Here is a 20,740-nt window from a genome sequence, read left to right as displayed (position 1 = left end):
TCATTATAATCTATGAAGGTCAAGTTCAGGGCTGGCTGAGCCAAAGTTCTAAAAGGGGGCACATTTGTCACTCAATCCCTTCCTCGTTTACTTCTTACCTTAACCAAGATTTTATTAAATGCTATTTGTGATTTCATTACAAGTGTTTATTAAATAGTCTCCACCCTCAAGAAAGCTGCAGTCTGATTCAGCAAACAGAGAGGGTGGTTGGGCAGAGGAAGGGGACCAGACCCGCAGGGTTGGGCAGGGGGAGGAGGGGAGGGGGAAAGGAGGTATATTTCTGGGACAGGTAACTCTTCACTGCATCTTTGGGCTTCCAGGTGGCTCAGACAGTAAAGAATCTGCCTGCCAATGCAGGAGACGGAACAGGTGCAGGTTCGATCCCTGGGTTCGGAAGATCCCCTGGAGGAGGGCATAGCAACCCATTCCAGTATTCTTGATGGAGAATCCCATGGACAGAGGAAACGAGGGCTACAGTCCATGGGGTCGCAAAGAGTCGGACACGATTGAACACGCACAGCACAGCTGCATCTTTAGATTTAAAAATAAAAATAAAAAATGGACCGGCCTCAAAAAGAAAGAGGAAAGGTATTTGGAGGAAAAGAAGCAGCACGCTCACAGCCCAGGGAGGAGAACCAGGCATGTCCTGCAGGGGCTGCAGGAGGGAAGCCTGCAGAGGAGGGGGCCTGCAGGGCCCTTCGACAAGGTCATGGTGACCTTGTATACAGACCAAGGCGGGGACCGTCTCGAAGGAACCAGCTTCCCTACCATTGCACCAGGTGCCGGCAGCCTCTAAGAAACACAACAAAATGTGTATTTGTCAGGGGAGGCTCAAACCACCCCCCCAAATCTCGGTGGCTTCACATAAGACAGTGTATATTCCACAGTCTCGCGAAGAGGAAATAAAGGGGAGGAAGATAGGGGCTCCCCTTCCTGCAGGCTTCAAGATCTGCACCCCATCCTGTTAAGGACCTGGCCCTCTCTGGGGGCCCCGGGATTCTCTGCACGTAGATGAGGGAAGGAAGGAAGAGGGGAGACTGCGAGGAGGAAGGTTTTCCTGCCTCCAGGTGTGTGTTTCTCTCAACATCACTGACCAGAACTCCATCACGGGACCACCCCCACCCCGAGCTGCAAGGGGAGCTGGGAAATATAGCCTCTCTGTGCATCTCAGCGGAAAAGGACACGGTACTCTCGGCCTCAGTGGAAATCAGTGCCTGTTAACATAGAAGGTAAGTTTATTAGTGATGTATTGCACTTGACCAGAGGCCAGCAAGCTACAGCTCCAGGGTCAAGTCTGAACCAGCATCTATCTCCTCTCTCCCTCCCCCACCCCCATCCAGCTCAAGACTCTATATGTTAACAGGATCCAGTTTTTTGAGCATCCCTTAGGGCCAGGCACGGTGATAGGCACTCTATATGCGTATGGCGGCGCAATCACTAAGGAAAGTGTTATTATGTGTGTATCTGTGTTAGTTGCTTAGTCGTGTCCCAGTCTTTGCGACCCCAAAGACTGTAACCCACCAGGCTCCTCTGTCCATGGAATTCTCCAGGCAAGAATACTGGAGTGGGTTGCCATTTCCTTCTCCAGGGGATCTTCCTGATCCAGGGATTGAACCCAGGTCTCTTCCATTGCAGGCAGATTCCTTACCATCTGAGCTACAAGGAAATTTCTTGTGTGTGTGTGTGGCACTGGGCAGCTTACGGGATATTAATTCCCCAACCAGGGACTGAAGCTGGGCTAAGGCAGTGAAAGCGCCAGGTTCTAACCACAGGACTGCAAGGGAATTCCTAATTATGTCCATTCTAGAGCTGAGGAAACTGAGGCTCAGGCAGGTTCTGCGACTCGTCCTTAAAGTGGAAACATGGAGCAGCTGGGCTTTAGGCTGAGATCTCTCTGACCCCAAAGGACAGGGATGTTCTTTCCATTATATCAGGGTGGCCAAAAAGTTCACTTGGGTTTCTCCATACGATGTTACAGAAAACTGCCTGATGCCAAGGGTCTTTAACCCATACATAGAAAAGTACAGACATCCATGCCTTGTCTGTTGGACATCCCCTGTGGTTGCGCTCCTGCCTGTGCCCAAAGCCCCACCCCATGGTGCGCCAAGATTCCCAGGGAGTGTGGTGCAGCTGTGGGCACCTCGTTCCAATCAATTATAGGGCTTTACTGTCAGCTGCCCATCTCTGGAGACCCCCAAGCTTTCTGCAAGTACACCGCAGCACTTCATCAGATAAAGCGTGGGACTCCCGGTTGAGGAAAGGGCCAACGCTTCTGCCCCAAGGCCTGCAGAGTGTCTGGGGGAGCTGGCACTCGCTTCAACCACACATAGGCTGTTCCACCCCACAAAGATCTTGTCACGGTCCTCATGTGGTCTCGGGGCCACCTGCACGGGCCTTACACGTGTGTGAACAATGAGGATTCCCGAATACCACTCCTATCTTTTGCGTCCACGTCTGTAGGTGGGTCCCAGGAATATCCATCAGTCACTGCCCCGGGGACACTTGAATGGCTACGAATAAATAAGGATGAAGATGAGGGCATGTGCACAGGCAACATTTTTCCCCTCATATATTCTTCTCGGGCTCCTCCTTGTCCCCCGAGGCTGCAGTCAAGGTCAGTGCTCAGTATGCTCTGATTCAGCCCCAGTTAATCAGAAGAAGGCATCCCTTCACCACACCTGTCACCACTTGCGGCCTTTTGCTATCTCGGGGCAAGTCTCTCTGCCAGGCCCTGAGCTCATGGGAGAAAGACTTAGCCATCTTCATAGTCCAGCCTGGCTCAACGCTTAGCATATGTCGTTTAGTTGCTAAGTCATGTCCGACTCTTTTGTGACCTCCATGGACTGCAGCTCTCCAGGCTCCTCTGTCCATGGGATTCTCCAGGCAAGAATACTGGAGTGGGGTGCCTTTTTCTCCTCCAGGGGATCTTCCCGACTCAGGAATTGAACCTGTGTCTACTATGTCTCCTGCACTGCCAAGGTGGGTTCTTTACCACTGTGCCACCAGGGAGGCCCGCCCAGCATATAGTAAATGCTAAATAAATTTCAATGGAGCTGCCATTGGTAACATAGTAAACAAGTAGCCAGAAGAAAGCAGGAGATGCGGTTTTGTGTTCTCATCTCTTTTGGCTCTGGGTTCATACACACATCACTGCATGGACCTGCTCGGCCATTCTGCGGCCGACACCAAGCTGCAGACACAGACCGGGATGACTGCTCACTCATTCACCTCGACCAACACACACACAAATGCCAAACACATAACAAACAACAAGTGAGATGTTTGGAACATCAAAGGCTTCGGGGAGTGTAATTACCAGATATAAAATATAGAGCTGGGGTTCCTTGGTGGCTCAGATGGTAAAGAATCTGCCTGCCCATGCAGGAGACCCAGGTTTGATCCCTGGGTCGGGAAGATCCCCTGGAGAAGGGAATGGGTACCCACTCCAGTATTCTAGTCATATGTAAAACATTTAAAAAACCAAAAAATGGAAACACAAAAATGAGCAAACAGTAAGAGACTAGCAATACACGACCAGGGATATTTGAAAGGTAAAAAATGAGAAATGAAAAAGATAAGGGCTGAAATAAAAAAACTTCAATGAACTCATTTAAACAGCAGATTTGATAGTGCTAAATAGAAACATTGTGATGTGGAAGATAAGTCTGAAAAGCTAAAGAAAATACAATTGGTTCGTTCAACAGCTATTTACTGAATGCCTACTATACGCCAGGGACCTTTTAGAAGCAATGCATACTAAATTGGATAAACACAAAAAATACCCACCTAGACACAACCCAAGAGAAAAGGACAATTAGACTAACAACAGGCTTTTCAAAAGCAAAATGAGAGCTAGAGGCAGAGCTCACATCCTGAAAGGGCTGCTGCTGCTGCTGCTAAGTCGCTTCAGTCGTGTCCGACTCTGTGCGACCCCATAGACGGCAGCCCACCAGGCTCCCCCGTCCCTGGGATTCTCCAGGCAAGAACACTGGAGTGGGTTGCCATTGCCTTCTCCAACGCATGAAAGTGAAAAGTGAAAGTGAAGTCACTCAGTCGTGTCCGACTCTTCACGACCCCATGGACAGCCACCCACCAGGCTCCTCTCCATGGGATTTTCCAGGCAAGAGTATTGGAGTGGGGTGCCATTGCCTTCTCTGCCTGAAAGGGCTAAGGAAAAATAACTGGCAAAATAAAACTATTTACCTGGCAGAACTATCTTTTAAGAATAATGGTGAAATGACACTTCCGTAGAAACAAAAGTGGAGAACATTCACCATCAAGAGACACAAACTAAATAGAATCGTTTTAAAGATGTACATAAACAAAGAAGCCGGGAAAGTGAAACAGCATGGATGATTAGATGAAGGGCAAATGTGAACCAAACATACATGATTTGCACAAAATCCATAAATTAACAATGAAAGAACAAACCTAGAATATTGGCTACTAATGCCTGTGGTACAGGAGTGATTGAATCAAAGTGTTTAAGATCCTAGATTGTTTAGGAGACGGTTGTAGTATTCAATTTAGACTCAGTTAAGTAAACCTGGCAGAATTTCAGGGGTAACCACTGAAAGAATTGAAACGAAGAGTCTAAATTCTACAACAAGGACCTACTGTACAGTATAGGGAACCATATTCAATATCCTATGATAATATGAAAAAGAATGTAAGTGCTTCCCTGGTGGCTCAGACAGTAAAGCGTCTGCCTGCAATGTGGGAGACCCAGGTTCGATCCCTGGGTTGGGAAGATCCCCTGGAGAAGGCAATGGCAATCCACTCCAGCACTCTTGCCTGGAAAATCCCATGGACGGAGGAGCCTGATAGGTTACAAGGCTACAGTCCATGGGGTCGCAAAGAGTCAGACACGACTGAGTGACTTCATTTCACTTCACATGTACAACTGAATCACTTTGCTGTACAGTAGAAATTCATTGTAAATTAAGTATATACCAATAAAATAACTTTTTATTTATATTAAAAATACAATGAAACTAAAAAGAAATAAAAGAGGAGAAATAGAAAATGAACAGTGCCACAGTCGATCCTTTGAAGTAATAACAGAACAGATGCTCTGGTGAGGTTGATCAGCAAAAAAACGGGGAAGGCACACATCATGTTGAAAATTAAAACAGTAGAAAAGTAAGATCTTTCCCAAGGGCCCAGAGCAAATCAGAAACTCAGCTCAGAATAAACGGGGAGCCTGGCTAACCTCCACTCTCCAGTATTCACAGCAGTGTGTCTCCACACTGGTGGGACAGCAAGGACCAGACGCTCATGGCTCTGATCTCTGAGGCTGGGCGCCTGTCCTGGGATGGATGTGCAAGAAGCAGAGCAGAGACAGAGAAACGCCAGGGCAGCCCCCAAGGTCAAAGCAGGCTCTGCTTTCTTCAGCGGGACAGCCACTTCCCTCAAATGCACTTTCATGTTTTATGTGTGGGAGAAAGAATAATCTAGAAAGGGCAATTCAATCTATTTTTAATGGTGCTCTGAAGCCTGGTTCCTAGTGCGAGAGGAGCGCCCCTCTCCATCCTCCACCAAGCAAGTATTTCAAAGTCTCAACATCAGTTTCAAAGACTCACTCCCTGGGGAAGAAACTGAAATATTTGGGTGGCGAGGGCCTGGACTTGTCCACAACACATCATGCTTTCTTCTGCCCAATGTCTGGCAACCAGATAAGGCTGAGATTCAGACATTAGAAAAGTCTGTGTTGAGGACCTTCCACATAGGTGAAAAATCCACTGCATTGCCTAGAGCAGGATAAACAGGACGGAGAGCTGGACTAAAACAGCCCTGCACTTGGCACTGACTTCTGACTTAACTCCTTGGTGCTTGTTTCGCTTTGGAAGATGAAAAAAGGGGTGGCTGAGGTTGAAGTGCCCATTCTGCAGCATTCACGCCGAGAGCACAGCCCTTCCCACGACAGGGAAGACAGCCGCCCCATCTGCATCGTATCATGTTCCTGACACCGTGAAACGAAACAAAATGACACGCTGGTCAGTGGAGACCAGGATAGTAACTAAGTAAACAGGGAGGTTCAACAAGATTTCTTGCAGGTTCTGAAGTGTGAGCGATCCGGTATCGCATTGTGTGGACCTGTTCCAAGGACCCTGAGCGCTGCCTGGCCCAAAGGAGACCAATTCACAATCAAGACCCCCTGGATCCAGACCCAACTTGATATGTGGAACATCTGGGACGCTGGTAGGTCTCTTCACATTCTCTTGCCTCAGGCTCCCCTTCTGCAAGGCTGGGACAATGCTCTCTTTCCTGCAATCGTGCAAGGATTAAATATGACAGCCACAGGGGGTCATGATGGAATCTGGGCTCCGCTTCCACCTTCTGAGCTCTCCCAATTCACCCTCCCTTTCCGTGATTAATACAATAGATTTTTAAGTCCTTGAAAACACTCTGTGTACATGGTGTGAGTCAGAGATAGAACTATAGTTCCTTTCATCACTCTGATAGAATATGAAAAATAAACCCTAATTGGACCGCATGCAAAACCAAAGACAGCTGTGTATTAGCAGTGAAGAACTCTAAGAGGGAAGGAATTGTTCTAGATGCTGAACCTCCTGAACAGACAGAGGGCTTCCTCTCAAGAATCAAAACATTAAAAACAAACTAGAAGAAGCAGTCAGTTTTGGACCAAAAAAAAAAGAGAGAGAGGAAAAAATAATCTCTAATATATTTCCGAAACTTGTCAGAGGCCTTAAGAGAGGATTCTGGATAACATTTTAGTTTTCCTTGAAGATTTTTGTCATTGTGCTGATTACACTGAGAATAGCCATCCAGTGATGTCACTGATGGCGCTGGTAGGACTACAAAGGGCTGAATCCAAACCCTGATACTACAGATGAGAAAGCTAAGCCCAGAGTGGTCAAGCAATCCACCCAAGCCACACAGCCACCTGGAGGCAGTCCCAGGTCCTGATGTGCGGTGCCTTCCACAGTGCCTTTTTGAGCATCGTAAGACTTCATAAACATCCCTCTTTTGAAATAACCCTGGAAGGCTTGGAACGAGCCTGGAAGTCCAGAATGAGGCATCTGAGGTTAGATATCGCAGCATCTCTCTCCTCTGATGTGCATGGGTCATGCCTTCAGGGAAACCCCCCTGCAGTGTGTGTGCCTTCTGCTTTTAAGGCTCATTTCATTCTTCATTTGAGATTCACGTCTTCAAAAATCAGGTGTCTACTCTCCAAGGGGCATCTGCTGGTTTGCTTGGAAAGTAGCCTTAAGCAGTCATACTGGATGGAATAGAAGCAGCCACCTTGGATGCAACTCGAAGGAAGTACTGGTGATAATACCCTTTCCCACGCCCATTCATTTCAAGAGTGAAATCCCTAATACCACCAGTCTATAAAGCAAGTCCTGATGGTGACCCACAAATTAGGTAGAAATTAAAGTACCCCAGACACACACTGCTATGGCCTGACCGGGGTTTGATCTCTAGAGCTCTTAGCAGAGGACCTTACACAGTGTGTTCACACACAGAGCATGCGTAACCTCAAAGATCGACCACCCCAGCACCAGACAGATGTGGTCACCAGATCAAAGAACACTGTTTACAGGCAGAAGAGGCACTGCAAACCCTGAAGCCAGTGCTTTCCCCCATTATTCAAGGTGGTCCTTAAACACTCCTTGTGACAATCAATTAAAGACATTCCCACCCCACCCCAGTTGCCTGGGCACATTCAATCATTTGTTGGAAATTCAATTGATCTGGGATTGCAGGCACAGTTCAGTAAAACTGCTCATCCCATCCACCTGAGCTCAGTGGGTCCCTGAGGTTAGAGCCAATCAAGACAGCCCTGCCACCAAGGGAGAAGGCACCTAACCTGCCATGCCCTGCTTCCTTGTGAAAGTGAAGTCGCTCAGTCATGTCCAACTCTTTGCGACCCAGACGTAGCCAAAAAGCCCGTGGGGACTGACCGCTCCACCTACCCCAACCGTGAGGAGTGCCCCCACCCGGCTCCCAGCAGCCACCCACAGTAAGTGGGGTGTTCACTCTGCATGCTTGGGAGAGGGGATTTTTTTTTTCTTTAAATTCAAAACCTCAGCTTTCCCAACTTCTCTCAAATGCTGCCCTTTGCCCCAAAGGAGTTTTACCAAAATCTTGCTCCCAGGATAGCCTCAACCTTTGCCCTTCTGCATTTCAGATAATCACGTGGGTGGCTCTGCCTTCAAACTTAGATTTCGCCTTTCTTTTTTTTGCCGGTTGGAGACCACCAGCCGGCGCGGACCTGTTCCGTGTCGCTCGCCCCAGATTCTGCGGTGGTTCTCTCTACCCTCGTCCACCCGTCCCTTCCGACTACTTGCTCACACACAGCTCAGAGCTAACGCGCATCCCATTGGATGCTCGGATCCCAAAGAAGGCGTGCGCGAAGTATCTTAGCCCTCGGCTTCTAGGGCAGTTTTCGTTCACCCCTGCAACCAAAGCACCTCTCCATTAACACGGAATTCTCCAGGCCAGGATACTGGAGGGGGTACCTTTCCCTTCTCCAGGGGATCTTCCCAACTCAGGGATCGAACCCAGGTGTCCCACATTGCAGGCGGATTCTTTACCTGCTGAACCACAAGGGAAGCCTCGTTAACTCCCTAGCAGAGAGGGGGAAAAAAGAAAAGCCACAACCCCGGGGCGGGCAGTTGCGACGCAGCCCTTCCGAGTGCAGGATGAAGCTGGCGGGGGCCCGGAGGTAACCGACTGGTCCCAGCCTCCGCGCACCGTCCCGGCGCCCGGCTTGCTGGGCTCCCGGCCTCCGCGGGAATCCGCGCGCCGCCCGCCGCCGCCGGGCCCCTTACCTCGCTGACGATGGTCGAGTGGGCCTGGGCGTAGCGCCAGCCGTCCCGGCACTGCACGAGCGGCGCGGAGCGGTTGGGGAAGGCGGCGAGCGGGTCGGCGCAGCTGAGCGCGCCGGGGGCGGCGCTGGCGTTGGCCGCCTCCAGGAGGTAGCGCTGGCAGCGGCCGTCGCCGCGGCCCTCGGGGGGCGCGGGGCCGGGGGGCGCGGGCGCCGTGCGGTTCCACTCCTCCTCGGGGCTCCAGCCGCAGCGTTCGGCCAGCGCGGCGGCGCTCGGCCCGCGGCACCAGTAGTGGTCGGGCCGGCTGCCCAGGAAGACCACGCCGACGAAGAGGAAGGCGAAGGTGACGCCCGTCAGGCACAGCAGCAGGAACACGCGCCGCTGGAAGCGCCCGAACTCGCCGGCCCGCTGCAGCGCCTCGTCGAAGGACGGCATGGTGCGCCCGCCCGCTTCCCCCGAGCGCGTCTGCCGCCCGCCGCCCGGGGCTGCCGAGTGACCCGCCGGCCGGCCGGCCGCCTCCCCCGCCCCGGCCGCCTCCCCCGCGCTCCCCGCCTCACGCCCCTGGGCGCCGCGCCAGCGGACGGCGCTCCTCGGGCCCCGGGGCCCTCGCCTCCCGCCCCCGGGGGCGTGGAGAGTAGGGGGGCGTCCGCGGAGGTCCGGGCCGCGCTCTCCCGGGGGGCGCCGCCGCGGGGCCGGGGTGGGCGCGCGGCGGGGCCCGGGTGGCGCGGCCTGGCAGAGCGCCACCGCGCGCCGGGGACCCGGCCCAGGACTGCGAGTGACGCGCACAGCCTTCCCGGGCTGGCGCGCGGCTCCATTCGGTCCCTTCCAGCCGCCCGGTCCGCGGGCGGGTCTGGGTCGGGCTTCCAGACAAGAAAGTTCCAGGGCCTCCTAACGACTCCCGGGCTCCTGGAACTCGGTTTCTCGAGGGTCTCGGCGGCAACCTTGTGGGGGACCGAGGACGCCCGCGCTCCGGGTCCCACTCCTGTGCCCCGGGGAGACCCCCACCCTCCGGGCCTCGTCACCTCGGTGCAGAGCCGCCCCGCGCGCCCCCGAGGCCGGGCAGCCAGGTCCCAGAACAGTGGACCGACTGCAGAACTTGGACTCCGCGAGGTTAGATTTTTGGCGACATCTCAGATATTGTCCAACTTTCAAAAGGAGCAGCTGGGCAGCCCACAGCGGCTGAGCGTCTTGTGCAGAGTCCTGGAGTTCCAAGTGAGAAGGGATCTCAGACGCTTACAGGTTGTTTTAGCCAAGGCCTCTTCTCTGCCTGAAACCGCCTGGAAAGCGTGCTTGCTGACTGCTTTGAATGGCTGTTTTTAGCTTCCTGACTTTTTCTTGCAAAGGTTGGCAGAGCTGCGTCCCGTCTGGGGTCCGGGCCTCTGCTAGGCGCCCAAGCTGCTGTGTCCGTGTCCTCGCTCTGATGCCTCCTCTGGCCGGGTGAAAAGCCCCTTCTAGGCTGCAGCCTTCACGTATGCGGACCACACTGCACTGTTAGCAGCCCCCGGCCTGGCCTGGCCTAGCCTCCCCCTTCTTGAGAATTTTCCAGCTCTCTCCCCAGACCCCCACCCCAGCTGTCCAAAAAGCTTCTACCCTTAGGTTTCTTTACTCGGAGGGTGGAGAAGCTGGTAGAGTGCAGGCTGACAGTTGTTTTTTTCTTTTTTTTCTTTTTTAAATCCAGAGCCAGGACGGGAGCCAGGCTGTCTGGTTCACCAGCTTGTGACCTTGGTCACCTTACTTGGCCAGTCCAGACTTCTCATGCCGAATGAGACATCCCCTCCCGGGCTTGCTGTGACAGTTAAACAAATTATTACATATGAAGTGCCAAAAAAGTGCCGGACCCCTACTGTACCCTTTCACAAGTTAGCTCTTAATCCCATTGTTCTTTGTTGCAGAGTTAATCCAGTCCATGGCTCAGGGATGCCCTAAGGCTTCCTGGTACTGGGAAGGATAAAACGCTAGGTAGGGGCACATAGTCAGGGCTGAGTGAATGCTTGCTCTCACTGTCTTGATCGTTCTCGTATCCTTGTTCCCAGCTGCTGAAGCAGGTCTCTCACTAAGTTAGCAGTGACTTCTGTGTGTGCGTGTCTCACGCTCGAGGGTGTAGTCCTCCTATTGACTGCCCCCACCCCCAGGACCCCAGACTCAGTCTCTCCTCCTCCTACCCAGCTCCACCTCCCAGCTTGCCTATTGGTGTAACCGTAACCCTGTCCTAGACTCCTAGATATCATCTCAACACCCCTCACTCCCCAGGCCTTTACTCCAGTGTGCCTTCCCCTCATCCCTGCTTACCACCCCTCCGCCCTTACACACACTTGTGCACGTATACAGACAAGCCCGCAGCTCCCTTCCCTGCTTCATCTGTCTCCAAAGTGCTTATCACCGTCTAACAGATGCATCTTTTCATTCCTTTGCTTTATTTATTTACTTTTGGCTGTGTCTTCCTTGCTGCATGCTCCTTCTCTTCTCCAGTTGCAGAGAGAGATGGGAGCTGCTCTCTAGTTGCAGTGGCGTCTCTTGTTCCGGAGCCCGGCTCTAGGGCGCGAGAGCTTCAGGCGGTGCGGCCCGTGGGCTCAGCAGTCCTTGCATACGGACTCAGTTGCCCCAGGGCAGGTGGAATCTTCCTGGACCAGGGATTGAACCTGTGTCTCCTGTGTTGGCGGGCAGATTCTTAATCCCTGGACCACCAAGGAAGTCCTGCCGTTTTTACTTGTTTTTCTGGTATCCCCTACCTAGGATGCAGGTTTCAAGAGGGCAGAAAATTCTGCTTTGTTCATTTCTATCTTGCGACCCCCTAGATCATTGCTTGGTTCATAATAGTCACTCTGTAAACATTTGTGGAATAAATGGATGCTTCCTGACACCACGGCTTACACACACACACACACACACACACACACGTGTGGCTTCATATCTTCTACTCCACCACTGTCTTTGTCCAGACAGCAGCTTTTCTGGGGGCCAGCCCGCCCTCCTCACTGCCTTCCCACAGAGCAGCTCGGAGGTGCTTCCTTGAAGGGCTTGCCTTGTTTCCAAATTGAACACTCATTTCTCACCCTCCCTTTCAAGATCCCAACCTATATCCCTCACCAAGCTGTCCCCCCATGTGACAGCCAAACACAACACGACTTGCTAATCCTCAAATCCTTCCTTAACTTCCCTAAATCCGAGCCTGTCCACACGACGTTTCTCCTTCCTGGCATTTTGCCCTCCCATCCTCACAGCTACGGCCCAGCAAGGCCTGGGCGGAATGTCAGCACCCCCTCTGCTGAGTCCTCTGCAACTACCTTGGCCGCTAATGAGTCTTTTCTAATGAGCCATTTGTTCACATCAGATGACCAAAATACTGGAGCTTCAGCATCAGTCCTTCCAGTGAATAGTCAGAGTTGATCTCCCTTAAGACTGACCAGTTTGATCACCTTGCAGTTCAAGGGACTGTCTTCTCCAGCACCACAATTCGACTGCATCAATTGTTTGGCCTTCTGCCTTCTTTTGTTATATCTTAGATGTGCGGCTATGAAGAACGAAGACTCCTAGACACAGATGAAGTCTTTGTCACGTGCCTTCAAGTCCTGTCCTTGTCATTCCTGCGTTCTCCCAGGGCAGCTCCCAGGCCCTTTCTCTGGAAGGTGGGCCTGGGGGAGAGTCGTGCAGGCCCAAGAAGAGGGCTCAGGACCACCAGCAGGGAATCCTGGGATCTCAGGTCCCAGTGTGGGTTGGGGATGGGGAGGGTGGGAGGTGAGGGGCAGGAAGATGGCAAGGGGGATGGGCTTCAGGTGGGTACACCCGCTTGGCCCTAGGGGAGAGGAAGGCCAGAATGTGGCCCCCTTTGGTAAAGGCTTAGGCCCTTCCTTGTCCAGGTACAGCTGTTATGAAGATGTTACTCATATCATCCATGTTTTAACCCTTGCTATACCTAAGTACTACAAACAACTACACAGGGGTCCCTTGCTCTTCAAAAGTTTGTTTTATGACACTTTGCTTTTATGAAAGAACGACATCAGCACCTGTTTTTTTTTCCTAACCAAAAGGAATCAAAGAGGATTTTCACTTTTATAATGAAAGATGAAAATTGAAAATAGCTTTCGGCGTTTGTTTTGCAGCGAGTCGCTCAAGAAGCAGTGTGCACCCCAGCAGGGAGAGTGGCCCTGCCTAGCAGCGCCTACCCCAGAAGCTACCTGGATCATCTCACCTTCAAGGCTGCATAGGTTTGAATTGCCCGTGAGCATCTGTGCTTCATCTCTGTTTATTTTCTGCATCTGTTAGCAAGGTGTGTCCTAAGGCGACTGCTCCTTTGTTTTTCCACATTTCAGCTTAGGAGAGGTTTCATCGGAAAGCTCTACTTTCAGAGAATGGGGGGAACCTGCATAGTACTTGGGGTGCTTTGAAATTTACACAAATGGTACCATATTCTGTATTTTTCTGTCACTTCCTTTTTCACTCCACATTATATTTTTGAGACCTGTAAGTCTGGATAAATGTGGATCTCGCTCATTTACTGCGAGGTATCATTCAATTGCATGGCTATACTACAATTTATTCCAGAGATATTCAGCCCATTTTCAATTTTTCATAATTATAAATGATATGGCAGTGAACCTGTAGTGCACGTTCCCTTGGCAAGAACTGATCTAAAGTAAATGCCTATAAATAGACTGTCAGGACCATCAGTTCAGTTCAGCCACTCAGTCATGTCCGACTCTTTGCAACCCCATGGACTACAGCACTCCAGGCCTCCCTGTCCATCACCAGCTCCTGGAGTTCACTCAAACTCATGTCCATGGTGTCAGTGATGCCATCCAACCATCTCATCCTCTGTTGTCCCCTTCTCCTCCTGCCTTCAGTCTTTGCCAGCATCGGGGTCTTTTCAAATGAGTCAGTTCTTCGCAACAGGTTGCCAAATATTGGAGTTTCAGCTTCAACATCAGTCCTTCCAATAATTATTCGGGACTGATCTCCTGTAGGATTGACTGGTTGGATCTCCTTGCAGTCCAAGGGACTCTCAAGAGTCTTCTCCAACACCACAGTTCAAAAGCATCAATTCTTCGGCACTCAGCTTTCATTATAATCCAACTCTCACATCCATATGTGACTACTGGAAAAACTATAGCTTTGACCATATGGATCTTTGTTGGCAAAGTAATGCTTTTTAATATTCTGTCTAGGTTGGTTATAGCTTTTCTTCCAAGGAGCAAACATGTTTTAATTTCATGGCTGTAGTCACCATCTGCAGTGATTTTGGAGCCCCCCGCCCCCAAAATAAATTCTTTCCCTGTTTCCATTGTTTCCCCATCTATGCCATGAAGTGATGGGACCAGATGCCATGATCTTAGTTTTCTGAATGTTGACTTTTAAGCCAACTTTTTCACTCTCCTCTTTCACTTTCATCAAGAGGCTTTTTAGTTCTTCTTCAATTTCTGCCATAAGGGTGGTATCATCTGCATATCTGAGGTTATTGATATTTCTCCTGGCAATCTTGATTCCAGCTTGTACTTTATCCAGCTCAGCATTTAGCATGATGTACTCTGCATATAAGTTAAATAAGCAGGGTGACAAGGTACAGCCTAGGCGTACTCCTTTCCCGATTTGGAACCAGACCGTTGTTCCATGTCCAGCTCTAACTGTTGCGTCAGGACCATAGTATGTACCTATTTTGAGCTTCACCAGATGTCGCCAAATTGCTTTCAGTAGGTGGCCCCAATTCATGTCTCATCAGCAACCTGTGAGATCATCCCCATCCACACTAACACATGTGCTTGTTACCCTCAAGTGCAGTGGCAGACACTATGGGTTTGAAACGCAGTGCCATTGTTCTGATTTACTACTGATTTGGTCAGACTGAGCACATTTGCATCGAATCCCATGGACAGAGGAGCCTGGTGGATGCAGTCCATGGGCTTACAGAGTTGCACAGGATGGAAAGTGACTTAGCACTTAACGTTCATCATTTAGGTTTGTCTTCCACGAGTCACTCCTCATATCCTCTGTCTGTGTTCTCTTTGTTACTTGTTTTTTTCCTACTGAAGTTTTTGAAAATTACTTGTTTATTTGTTTACTTTGCTTCTTTGTCAGCTATCTATGTTCTATCTCTTCAATCTGTGGCTTGTCTTTTTTGTTTAAATTGGTATAATTGGAAGAAAAGCTATGACAAACCTAGACAGCAAATAAAAAGCAGAGACATCACTTTGCTCACAAAGGGCCCTGTAGACAAAGCTTTTTTTTTTTTCCCCAGTATTCATGTATAGATGTGAGATTTGGACCATAAACAAGGCTGAGTGCCGAAGGACGGATGGTTTTGAATTGTGGTGCTGGAGAAAACTCTTGAGAGTTTTAGACTGCAGCGAAATCAAACCAGTCCATTCTAAAGAAAATTAATCCAGAATATTCATTGGAAGGACTGATGCTGAAGCTGAAACTCCATTACTTTGACCACCTGTTGTGATGAACCAACTCATTGGAAATGACCCTGATGCTGGGAAAGATTGAGGGCAGGAGGAGAAGGGGATGACAGAGGATGAGGTGGTTGGATGGCATCACTGACTCAATGGACATGAGTTTGAGCAAGCTCTGGGAGACAGTGAAGGACAGGGAAGCCTGGCATGCTGCCATCATGGGGTTGCAAAGCATCAGACACGACTTAGCGACTGAACAGCAAATAATTGCCCTACAATTTTGTGTTAGGTTCTGCTGTACGATGAGTGAATCAGCTATATGTATAAATATATCCCCTCCCTCTTGGATTGTGGCTTGTCCTTTCACTCTGTAGTGTCTTGGTGACTACAAGTTTAAATTCTGATGTAGTACCATGTGTCAATTTGTTTTATAGCTTCTGCTTTTTGCATCTTCCAAAAAGAAAAAATAAAATGCATGAAAGGGTTTCTGGGCTCTTTGTTCTCTTTTGCCGCTCTACATGTCTATTTCCAGGACAATATTTTACTATTAACCACAATAATTCTGTAACAATTCTTAGTATTTGGGAGGACAAGTCTCATCCCTTCTCTCCCCTTACTTTGTTCCTTTTCAGAGTCATTTCGGCAATTTGGGATTTTCTTTTTCTTCTGTATAAATTTTATCCTTTATTAACTTCCATAGAAATTCAATTGGGATTTCTATGTAAAATTATGTGTGCATTTTATTTCTCCCATTACTCTGTAGATGTTTTAGAGAAAAGCCAAATCATGTTTCTCTTTCTCTCTTTAAACAGTGATATCTGTTTCATATCTGCACTGTCCAATAAGGTACCATTAGCCATTTGTGGCCATTTGCATTTAAATTAAAATTAAGTGAAATGAAAGGCTCTGTTCTTAGCGAGTCACAGTTCAAGTACTTGATAAACCCATGCACGATTGGTGACTGCCATATTGGACTATGATGAAGAACATTTCCGGCAACACAGAAAGTTCTGTTGGACAGAGCTGGTCCAGACATGTGTGCATGCATGCTAAGTGGCTTCAGTTGTGTCGGACTTTTTTCGACCCTTTGGACTGCAGCCCACCAGGCTCCTCTGTCCGTGGGATTCTCCAGGCAAGAATACTGGAGTGGGTTGCCATGTCCTTCTCCAGGGGATCTTCCCAACTCAGGGATCGACCCAGCACCTCTTCATTCTCCTGCATTGGCCGACGGGTTCTAGGGCCACCTGGGAAGCCTGTTCCAGACATAGTGACCAGTAAATGCTTGCTGAATAGGACCAATAACAATCTATTGGCCCACAACTCTCAACTTTTGTTGAACGTACAGACTTTAACTCTTTTTGAAAAGGTAATTGTTGGGGTTTTTTTTAACCTAAAATTTTATAGTTGGTATTTTAAAAATCATGTTTAGGAATGGATATACCAGATTATTAGTATTTATTCACCACATATTGAATTACCAAAATACGTCATAATGACATTTGTGCTTTTTGTAGAGCACAAAAAAAGATTAGTTTCCTTGGGAATGTTGCAATAAATCTTGAAATAAAACTTTTGAAAACAATCCACTGACAGAAACTTTGGCAAGTGACTTGGGGCACATGCTCCAGCCTCAAGGGGAAAAACGAGAAGTCATGGTTTCTTTTTGTTTTTTAACAAATGGGTATGAATATTTAAAACACTCTCATTCTTCCCTTATTTGGACTGGAGTTGCTATTTGTTGGGCTTCCCAGGTGGCATGGTGGTAAAAAATCCTCCTGCTAACGCAGGAGATGCAAGAGACATGAGTTTGATCCCTGGGTGGGGAAAATCCCATGGAATAGGAAATGGCAACCCACTCCAATATTCTTTTTTTAAATTTTTATTTTTTTAGATTATGAAAGTATGATAACATATACAGAAGATTTGGAAAATACAGAACAAAGTTACATATAGTTCCACTATATATTACAATTATTTTTTTAGGTAGATCAATTAAGAATTTTTAGTTGGACTTTCAATATCAAAGTCTCAAAAATTAATAGAATGAATATACAGAGAGGTATAAGAATAAAGTAGACCTGGAAAGCACTGTGAACCAATTCAACATAATTTAAATTTGTATAATTTTCACACAACAGTAGAATACAAATTCTATTCAAGTTCCCATAGGCTATAAACTAGGAGACAGTGGAACATACCCAGGAACATCAAACAAGGTGCAAAAATTTCATGGACTAAAGTCATTGAAATCGTGCAGAGTCTGTTCTCGTATCACTGTGGAATTATGTTAGAAATCAATATCAAAAGATATTTTAAAATAGCCCACATCTTTTCAAATGTAATGTGATATTTACCAAGAGAGATCTTAGCCATTGAAAGCCTCAACAAAGTCAGAAAACTGAAAAAAACAGAGCGGGTGATTGCAGATGAGAAAGCATTTAAATTAGAAAGAATCTAAATGATAAATTAATATTAAAGATACTTTAAACAATATCCCATGTATTTGAAAATTAAATGTTCACTTTTAAGTGATGAATGTTTCTAAAAAACCATAACAAGGAAAATAAGAAATATTGATTATAGAATAAAAATGAGAAGAGAATTTATCAGAATTTGTTGCATGTAGCTGAATTGCTCAATGCAATTAAATACAATGTCCACTCCATTATTCTTGCCTGGAAAATTCCATGGCCAAAAGAGCCTGGCGGGCTACAGTCCACGGGGTTGCAAAGAGTCAGACACAACTGAGCGACTAAGTGCGTGTGCGCGTGCACACACACACACATACATACATACACGCACACACACACACACACACACACACACAGGGCTATTTGTTACTTTAGTGTGTGAATGTAGTAAAAACCACAGGGCACTTCCCTTGTTATATGGCAGAATACTGGAGCCTAATGTTGATTTAGACTGACCAATACTCATTTCTTTCCCTGGCCCATTCTCTCACTAGTTGACTATAATTTGGACTTCCCTAGAGGAAAGCTTCTGGTTTGGGAGACAGTATCACAGATACTATTATTCTTTAGCAATAGATCCTTTCTGTACTTGAAGTATCTAGGATCTTGGTCTTCTCCAAAGTCATCTTTGGAGAAGATGGTAGCCATGAAGAAAATGCTAAATAGAGCTCAAAATATTCCAGAGTTGAATTTTGGCAAGGTAGAAAAACCCGATCTAGCCTAAGAGATTGGAGAGTTCATACTTACTCTCCAAATAGATACAAAAGCAAGTCTTTTGCCCCGTTCCTTCCAACACTTATTTTGTGTCATTTTAACAAGCTCAAGGTGAAGCATGTTCTCTCTCTTGAAATCCTTTCCATCACACATGGTTTAGGCCAGGAATGGTAAGTGGGTTTTTTTTCTGTCCCACGCCTGTCACTGGGCAGGAGCCATCCAGAGCACCATGTTGAGGGTACCTCTGAGGTGGGGAGGAGGTCAGATCATGACTGACTAGGAACAGAGGTGGAGGAAAGGGGAAACAAGCTTGAGGGCAAAAGATAGGTCAGCTTCTGTCATCCGTGTAGCTTGGGAAGTGCCAGGCTGACACAATATTCTCCGTGGGTCTCCAGAACTCTTAGGACATCTATTACTTTGGGGATTTGGCCACTGTGCTATTAAGTGCTAAAATATTGCCCAGAAGTTTCTGCAATTGGACCTCATTCTGGATGAAACTGTCTTTCAGGGAGGACCCTTCAACCGTGTGGTGGTGGTTCCCCTGGGCACAGCACTCAGAAGCCATCCACCGTTTCCGACCCAGTACCACTGTCCACAAATCACAGTAATGCTGTCCTCACTTGGGAGAAGGCAGTTTCAGGAGATTCGCAGGCACCAATTAAAATCTGAGTGACACTTAATTTAAATTGAACTTAAATGTCCCTGGTGGCTCAGACGGTAAATAATTCACCTGTACTGCGGGAGACCTGGGTTCAAACCCTGGGTCAGGAAGATACCCTGGAGAAGAGAATGGCAACCCACTCCAGTATTCTTGCCTGGAGAAACCCCATGGATGGAGGAGCCTGGAGGGATTGCAAAGACTCAGACAGGACTGAATGACTAAGTGCACGTGCAAACAGATACATACACAATTGAATTTAGAAACTGGAGAATAACACATTCACTGAAAATGATATTATATTGACCTAGTTACTGAAATGGAGTGATGCTCACATGTTCTGTAAAAGAAACAGCTTTCAAAGACTGCGTTTGATATCAATGCCTCCCATAAATGGTAAAGGAGGCCTGTTTATTTGTTTGTCAACCTGTTTCTGATTTACTACAGACCAATGAGTGGTCTTACTGGGCATTAATCATCTGCTTCTCAAGACACAGACACCCTCAAAGTGAATTCAACAATATCTGGTCTACATCCCGTTCAAGGAGACCTGTCCACCATTCACACATTGGATGTCATGGTGATGCCAGATTGATAGAAAAGTTTCCAAATGCTTTCTTCCAATTTTTTCATTTATCAGATTGCAGGCAGGGGACAACAATTCACATACCAGCTTTAACAGTGCATTCTGTGCAGTCCTATATTTTGTACAATAATGTAGATCTCCAGAAGAATTCCTTGTTGTACCCCAAGCACAAACAGATGCTGTAACACTGTAGGCAATGAACAATTTCCAGAGTCTAGGCTTGAAAGATGGTCTGGAGACATGAGCTCTGTGTTAGCAGAGTCTCAGAAAGGGGCTCTGAGTGCTTCGCTGGTTTTGTGTCGGAGCGGTTTTCTATGTGTGGGTTCCTTTCCTTTTGGAATCACTTTTTGTTTGTATTTTTCAAGTTACAGATGTCTACTTTCCCTATACTGAAGTCAAAGAGTTCTGGTTGGACCAATAAATAATTCATTTCTAAAAGTACAATGAAATTAAGATAATTAGACTATTTCCTGGCTGTAAAATACAATGAGTTCAAGCTCTCTTTTCCTTTAAATACAAAAATAAAATACAGTAATCCAGGTCATATTTAGTACAATTTAACATATATATATATATATATATATATATGTATGTATGTATGTATTGTTGTTGGCATTTATTTGCTAAGTCCCGGCCGACTCTTTTGCAACCCCATGGTTGCACCAGGCTCCGCTGTCCATGGGCTTCCCCAGGCAGGAATAATTGAGTGGGTTGCCATTTCATTCTCCAAGGTATCTTCCTGACCCAGGGATTGAACTCCCATCCCTTGCGTCTCTGGCATTGGCAGGTGGGTTCCTTACCACTGAGCCACCCGGGAAGCCATATAAATGTATATATGTGTGTGCATGCTAAGCTGCTTCAGTCGTGTCCAACTCTGTGTGACGCATGGCCTGTAGCCCACCTGCCTCCTCTGTCCATGGGATTCTCCAGGCAAGAATATTGGAGTCAGGTGCCATGCCCTTCTCCAGGGGATCTTCCCGACCCAGGGATTGAACTCATGTCCCTTACATCTCTTGCACTGACAGGCTGGTTCTTTACCACTGACTACCAGGGAAGCCATATATATGTATATATGTACACTGGTTTTCTTTTTTTTTTTAATGGCCTGCTTAAATTATTTATTACTA

General features: G+C 47.8%; 1 protein-coding gene and 1 long non-coding RNA gene across 4 annotated transcripts in view; one reads left to right on the top strand and one right to left on the bottom strand.

Annotated features, from left to right (window-relative positions):
* Positions 1–9,289, bottom strand: part of SLC22A3 (solute carrier family 22 member 3) — a 99,478-nt gene extending 90,189 nt beyond the window's left edge. For both annotated transcript variants that reach the window (XM_012183210.4, XM_060419313.1), the window contains exon 1: positions 8,799–9,289. In XM_012183210.4, coding sequence (XP_012038600.3) covers positions 8,799–9,230 — 432 coding nt within the window. In that variant the 5' untranslated portion in view covers positions 9,231–9,289. The remainder of the gene's footprint in view (positions 1–8,798) is intronic.
* Positions 9,290–10,296: 1,007 nt separating this feature from the next.
* On the top strand, positions 10,297–20,054 carry LOC114116167 (uncharacterized). 2 transcript variants are annotated; one of them, XR_003590176.3, is made up of 4 exons: positions 10,297–10,754; positions 12,299–12,421; positions 12,896–13,062; positions 18,878–20,054. It is a non-coding gene; the product is annotated as an uncharacterized LOC114116167 (long non-coding RNA). The 2 variants fall into 2 exon arrangements; XR_006060679.2 differs by having other exon boundaries at positions 10,297–12,421.
* The last annotated feature ends 686 nt before the right edge of the window (positions 20,055–20,740 follow it).

This window comes from Ovis aries, chromosome 8 (assembly GCF_016772045.2).
Source record: "Ovis aries strain OAR_USU_Benz2616 breed Rambouillet chromosome 8, ARS-UI_Ramb_v3.0, whole genome shotgun sequence".
In the NCBI taxonomy this organism is placed as follows: Eukaryota; Metazoa; Chordata; class Mammalia; order Artiodactyla; family Bovidae; genus Ovis; species Ovis aries.
Note: the sequence above shows the minus strand (reverse complement) of the source record. Positions and strands in the feature narration are given on the sequence as shown.